Source organism: Mesitornis unicolor, unplaced genomic scaffold, assembly GCF_000695765.1.
Source record: "Mesitornis unicolor isolate BGI_N332 unplaced genomic scaffold, ASM69576v1 scaffold46631, whole genome shotgun sequence".
Lineage (NCBI taxonomy): Eukaryota > Metazoa > Chordata > Aves > Mesitornithiformes > Mesitornithidae > Mesitornis > Mesitornis unicolor.
Window position 1 is genome coordinate 17,931 of NW_010166655.1, and position 6,506 is coordinate 24,436.

The 6,506-nt window shown below is 46.6% G+C and overlaps 1 protein-coding gene across 1 annotated transcript in view; it reads right to left on the minus strand.

Annotated features, from left to right (window-relative positions):
* TMEM201 (transmembrane protein 201) overlaps nt 1-5,863 on the minus strand; it is a gene marked incomplete at its 5' end in the record, with an annotated part of 18,118 nt that extends 12,255 nt beyond the window's left edge. The window contains 5 exons of the mRNA XM_010195033.1: nt 1,368-1,571; nt 2,039-2,430; nt 3,016-3,192; nt 4,903-5,097; nt 5,740-5,863. Of these exons, the coding sequence (XP_010193335.1) occupies nt 1,368-1,571; nt 2,039-2,430; nt 3,016-3,192; nt 4,903-5,097; nt 5,740-5,863 (1,092 nt within the window). The remainder of the gene's footprint in view (nt 1-1,367; nt 1,572-2,038; nt 2,431-3,015; nt 3,193-4,902; nt 5,098-5,739) is intronic.
* Between the last annotated feature and the right edge of the window lie 643 nt (nt 5,864-6,506).

The following is a 6,506-nucleotide window of genomic DNA, read 5'->3' on the forward strand; positions in this document are numbered from 1 at the left end:
GATGCAGATACTTCATAGCAACAGCTCCATTCCGATTATTTGAGAGTTTATACATAGGAAGATCAAGACACCCCATTAACTTAGACTATAAGTGTGGCAGGTTCAATTATGCTATTCTGAACAGAAGAAAATAGCAGATCTCTTTTAACAATGCTATTTCCTCTTGAAAGACCCAAATCCAAATGAAAAACTCAGTGGAGTGCCTTGCACTGGACTGCTTAACCTAAGAGGTCTCAACAAATTAATCCTACAAAAACCTAAGCAGCTGAAAGCGTCTTTCTCCCCACACTGCAACATCCAGTGATCCCAGCTTTCAGCAGAGGACTACCAGGCACTCAACTCAAAGCCACCATTTCTAGACCCCTTCAGCAGCAGCATGAGCACCAATGCCAGACTTCAAAAAAGAACCCCTCCAAGTGACAAGAAAAATCCATCTCTATTGCCATGAGGTCCCACAGCAGAAACTCCCACCCCAAAACCCAAAGAAAACTGGCATAGAAAGCAACAGCCACTGGTAGATTGGAAATTTTAGCCTAAAACAGCTGAATACTTTCAGATATTCAGTCAAGACACCCTGAGCTACACAATCTTTTAAAGCACCCTTTTAAATTGCTGAAGTTCCAGTTAAAAGCACTTAAGGACGCTTCTTCGTTTAAAACAGGAGTCAGAGGAGAATGGCAGAGTGAGAGAGCATGCAGTTAGGTGATGCTACACAGTGGAAGGCAAGAACCATGTTATGGTCTATGCGTGTCCCCTCCTCGCATGCCGTACACCATGCAGTGTTACTACAGCACACGTTACGAGGACTCGGAATCCAGAGGCAAGTTCCCATCGGTTCAAAATTAAAATGACCAGCACCATTAGAAAACTGAAGGTGGCCTGAGCCCCATGGAGGATCAAGGCAGAGGATTCCTCTGTGACCAGCTAAGGATGGCCTGGCAGTGAGAAGAACCAGAAGGACAGGAGAAGCCAGAATCTCTTTGGCTGGAGGAGCAGAATGGGGAGAAGGCTGCATTTATGGAGCAGTTTGTGAAGCAGCTGCTGGAAGAACTGGCTTTGGGGAAGTTGGAGATTTGCACTGCTGACGTAGGATTCAGGAGGAAGGGAGAATGGAGGCAGCAGGAGTAGCTTCCTTGGCTAGCACCAGCAGTGGAAATGCTCCATGCGGCTAGCACAGTGGGAAGCGAGGATGGGGGGAAAACATGAAAAAAAATAGAGAAAAGAAGAAAAGATCTTCACTGCTTATCTAATAAAAAAAAAAGAAAAAGAGGAAGGGAAAACAAAAGGAGGAGAGAGAAGCACCAGTTGCAAAGAGTTCACAAGGCTTTTTTTCCTCCTTCCCCCAGCGTCACTGCTCTGGCTCTGACCTTCGGGGCCGGTATCTCCGATGGCCCGTTGATTTCCGCGTAGCCACTGCTGCGGTGAAGCCCACCAAGCAGCACAAGGACGTAGTGCCAAATTTCGCTGTGTCTAGCCAGTTGGGTATTTCTGTCTTCAGGTACCTCTCAGCTAAATGCAGACTCATCACTACGAACCACAAGACTGAAGCAAACGCATCGATTCTCCGGAGCCTGCAATGTCAAAAAGAAACACAAGAACACACAAGGTAAGAATTTAAACACCAATGAACCCCCTCAGTCCTGAGGAAGGAGAAGGAAGGTGAGGAGGGTACACAGATTGAGTAGGTTATGTATTATCTCTTACTACAATTATACCACGTGCAGCCCTTCCACTGCTGTGGTAAGCACCCGAATGGATTAGCTCCATTTTCTACCAGGTTACAGAGCTGCACTGGGAGCTTTTTTCATTCACAGTAATTCAAGTTTAAGGTGAATGAACCAAGGCAGAGATCCAAAGCAAGCTCTGCTGTCTCCATCCAGCTGGCTGGCAACCCAAAGAATACCAACTGTGCCACCCAGTGTTACGTTTGCCGTTCTGGCAAGCATTTACCTGTGGGTCACTGAGTCAAGATAGGGCTAAAGACCTCCAATATAATGCAGTTTTCTTTAAGTGAAACAGAAGAAAAGAGCACACTCACCTGATCCGCCCAGCTAGGAACATGGCCAGCAGGCAGGTGAACAGTCCAAGGACAGCGACTGCCATCTGGTGATTCTTCCCGTAAGCCCATGCAGCACCCAGGTTCTCCACCATCTGTTCTGGGAGCAGGAGGAGCAGCTCCTGCCAGCCTGCCACCGTCATGGAAGTGGCATTTTCCATGTCTGCATGCGGGCTTGTGCCAGTCCTGTTTTGAATGGATGCTGGACCAGGTGAGACAGGAGCACGGACCGCTGCACTGAGTGAGAAGGGGTTGCCTGATCCATACAAGGCCATCAGAACCAGGAACGCGCAGCTGAGGAAGGCCAAGAACCGCAGAAATATCACCTGAGCTGGTGTGGTTATGGAAGCAGAAGAGGTGGATGAACACAAATTCTGCAGAGGAAGGGAGAAACACCTTGTCAGAAGCTGAACAAACTGTAGTAAAGCTTACAAATAGTGCTTCATGAAACTCTTCTAGACTCTATAGTTTACTGGACGGTTTTGCCCAAGTCCTTTTAAGTCTCTGTACTGAGCTGACATCACATAGGATGTAATAGACTAACAAAAAGCAACAGCACACTTGTGAGCAGAAGCCAAGGTCAGGCAGGGCAGTGAGGCAAGGAGAAGGTGATAAGTCTCTTCCCATCATTTTTACTTCTTTTTTACTCCCTGTACTCTGTAGTTTCCTGCACTGTACTCACAAATTGGCTTCCCTATGTCCCCATCTGTGCCTGTCCCACTATTTCTTAATGCAGTAATAAGAACTGAATGACACCAGCAAGAGGAAAACCTCAAGCTAGTATCAGGGGCATCTGTGGCAACTAACCCATGCTCCGCTAAACTTCCTTCATGCACCCAAGATCTCAGCATTAGAGAGCCCCAAGGCTGCTGCCTTCCTTTCCCAACAGCAAATCCAGCTGCAGAGGTATCCAGTTCTCTGCACTTCCCTCTAAACTCCCTCATCTGCCCCCCACATACCTGAGAATAGGTCTTGTCTGTCTCACGGCGTTTGAAATGGTGGCTGAGCAGCAGCGCCCGCAGCTGCCGATTCTGGTGTTTAATGTAATACTCCACAGCAGCCTGACATGGACGGCACAGCTTGTAGGTCTGCTCCAGATGGTGCTTATACACCTCAATCTCCTCATCATATTTGCCCTGGTGAGAGAATGGAGAGGAAAAGTAGATGAGAACTGCAGGTCCCTCACCAGTTATCACGCTTCCTACTGATGTGCGAGTGAGGCAGCTTCCAGTCTCCAGAGGAACAGCTCCCTGAAACCAAGCCTGAACAGTGACCAAGCTGGAGGCCAGCCATACAACCAATGTCGCACACAGCTGACCCAGAAGAGACAAAACAGCCCTTGGAGAACGCTACTGTGGCACAGTTTCAGGATGTTGCATTTCTATGGCCCAATTTTGTTGTCTTTGTTGAGACCTTATGAACTCAACACAGAAGGTGAGACAAAAAACTAGACTTGCTCTCCTCCTCCTCAAATGAGGGGGACACAACAGTGGGTAGGGCTGAAGGTACATTTCTCAGCATCACTTATCACAGAAGCTTCTAGGGCTCTTCCATCTCCACTCCCAGCCTCTATCAAGATCCTTGTACCAAAATCGTACAGCTGAAAGCACGCAGCTTCTTTGGGACAGGGAAGTAGAAAGATGGATTGTAGCTGCCCAAGGGGTGGCTGCAGAAGTTTCATAGGCTCCATCTGCTGGAATCGAGAAGGAATCGCATGGCAGAGACCAGGAGCAGCAGGCTCACCCTTACAGGACAGGCCAGCAATGCTAAGAGGCCACTGCTGCCTCTGACACACAAATCTAACCACGTTGGATTACAGTCCCATGTTTCTTAACTGACAGAGACACTGCAGTTCACTGAATGCCTAAAAAGGGGCCAAAGGCGGGCATTACTTGAGCAAATGGAGAGGTCTGGGAAGAGGCAGGGACTTGAAATAAAGCTGAAAAAAGGGAATCCGCCTAAGATGTTCTCATTAAGCATGATCAAATTTAAATCTGTTCCCTGGGAGTCATCTAGATTAAATTCATTACAATTACACAAAGCAGACTGGATTAGGCAAGATGAACACATCCCACTACAGCATGGTTTTATAAGCCCAAGGCTTGACCATGGTTGAAAGCTAAGGTGCGCAGCACTAATTTCTCTGCATGAAACTTTGGAGAGCCATAAAACTGTGAAGGAGAAATCCCACTATTCAATACTCCATGCATATTAAGTAACGACAAGGCCAAGAATTTGCCCAGCAGGAAATCCTGCTGCTGTAACTGTAAAATCCCTTTGCCCTCCTAGGCACTCATGCCTAACCAGGGAGATGATGTGGCCGCACAGAATTCCTCTCCCACTCCACTAGTAAAAGCAGAGTATAACACAGCCAAGGCTTCAGGAATAACAAAATCTATTAAGGCTTCAAGGTGACTAATGGGCTGTTGTGCCTACCCGATCCTGTAAGCTCAGCTGGGTCAACAGTAAGAACTGGAGTTTTAAACTGATCTCAGCTATGTGCATGTTTGGAATTGGGCTCGAGCTTCCACTTTCAGTGTCCACCTAGAACAGGTCATTACATCCTGGCTTTGGAGTGGCATTAGGTGAATTAGCAACGCTAATCAGTAATCTTCTCTGCACTGAGTGCCACATATAGCGCTTCTGAAAACTACTGCAGCATCATTCCATAGCACACTGAAAAATTCCCCTCTCTCCCACTTACTAGGCTGCAGCATGGTACAATTTGCAAAGCCAAACTAAATTATTACAGAGCAAATTAAACAGAGCAGGCATTGTAGACACAATGCATGGGAATGCCTTGCACAAACATCCTGCTGTGATGCCAGTCCCTACCGAACACTGACCTCCTCCCTTGGTGAGAATGAAGCCAGCTGTTTGATCTTCATGGTTTGATGGTTGTTGCACTTCTTGCAGAGCAGAATTTGGCTGCTCACCCACTGCTGTGGTTTGGCATGATCACAGAAAGTCGTAGCACCCGACACAACATGGTTAAGGTGCTCCATGTACTGAGCAGGGATGGGCTTGTTGTAGTCTCCATTCTGACAAGAAGCACAAAGGGAGGCAGGAGGGAAAGCAAACGTGAGATCACAAAACCAAAGATAAGTATCTTCTGGTTGATAACAAGATTCCCTAAGCTCTGTCAGGAGCTCTGCACTCCATACATTCACTTATGAAACAAAAGACGTAAGTAAAAAAAAGAGGTGTAATGATTCAGATCTTCACCCCCATCCACTGTTCTGTACACTTACTGCAAGCAGTTGGTGGTGGTGGATTTTGGCTTAAGACAGGCTTTGTTATTCAATACCCTAAATAAAGCAATTCAGCTGTTCCAAAACACAAAACCAGAGAAGAATTGTTCTATATATTAAAGAAAAGATTCTTAAGAGATATTGGTGAAAATGTCAAGGCCCTTTTTGCCCTCTGAAGCAAGAGAGGAAAATTTATCTGTACCACTCTATGTCACAACATCCCAGTATACACGGATTCATTCTCAAATTTGATCAAGTGATCAACTGCTGAGCTCACAGATGCTCAGCACAGAGCTGCCAGCTGTCAAACCTCTAGATATTCATCTGTGCTGGGCCCGTGTCATCTTAAATGAGGAGCAGGCCTTTCCTGCAAGCACTGTCCCACAGGGCACGCACCTCCCCAGCCGCCCTTCGAGCCCTTTGTCACGGTACCTCTTGGAACCCGTTGTACTGCTCGCAGTTGGGGCAGTCCCAGCAGTTGCGATTCCCATACGGCACCACCGTGTCCTGATTGCAGAACCAGCAGTTCACTGTCACGTGGGTGGGCTTCTTCCTGCTAGGAAAGGACACGTGTTAGGTGTCAACACTGAATTCAGCTGATTTAGGGGAAGGAATGGCTTTTGAATAGGGAAATGCTAGACAGGCTGGAATAACAATCAACCTTCCCCTTCAGTGTATTTAGCAGTATGACTTAGAGTAGTACTTTAAGCAATTAAAAAATGGACATTTAGTCCATTTTAGCCCAAAACAGAAATAAATTTCTGCCTGATGCTTATATCTAGTATCACAGACATGCCAGAACTTTAATAACAAACTTGTGAATAACCCACATCACTGTTTTTCAGAGTCGTGTTTGGGGCTGCAAGTCCTCTCCATAGTCAGCAGTATTAACACATTTAGAGGGTGCAGTAGAGTGACTGCTTAATACACAGGATCCTGGGAAATTTAAGTTATGATCCACAAGAACTGCATATGATGGTACCTAGAAACCTAGGAAATGGGCTCATGGTTACAGGAAAGACTAGGACTAATGCCTTGGATCCAGGAGCCCATTGGATTTTTAAAACAGTCCTGCTAAAACAACAGTCACTACATGAGAGACAAGGGCACGGCCTCATTGCAACAGGTTGTGACAGATGTTTGAGCAAAGAACTTCAGTGGTCTGGCCCTTGAGCCTGCTAAAGGTCTGCATTTATCTT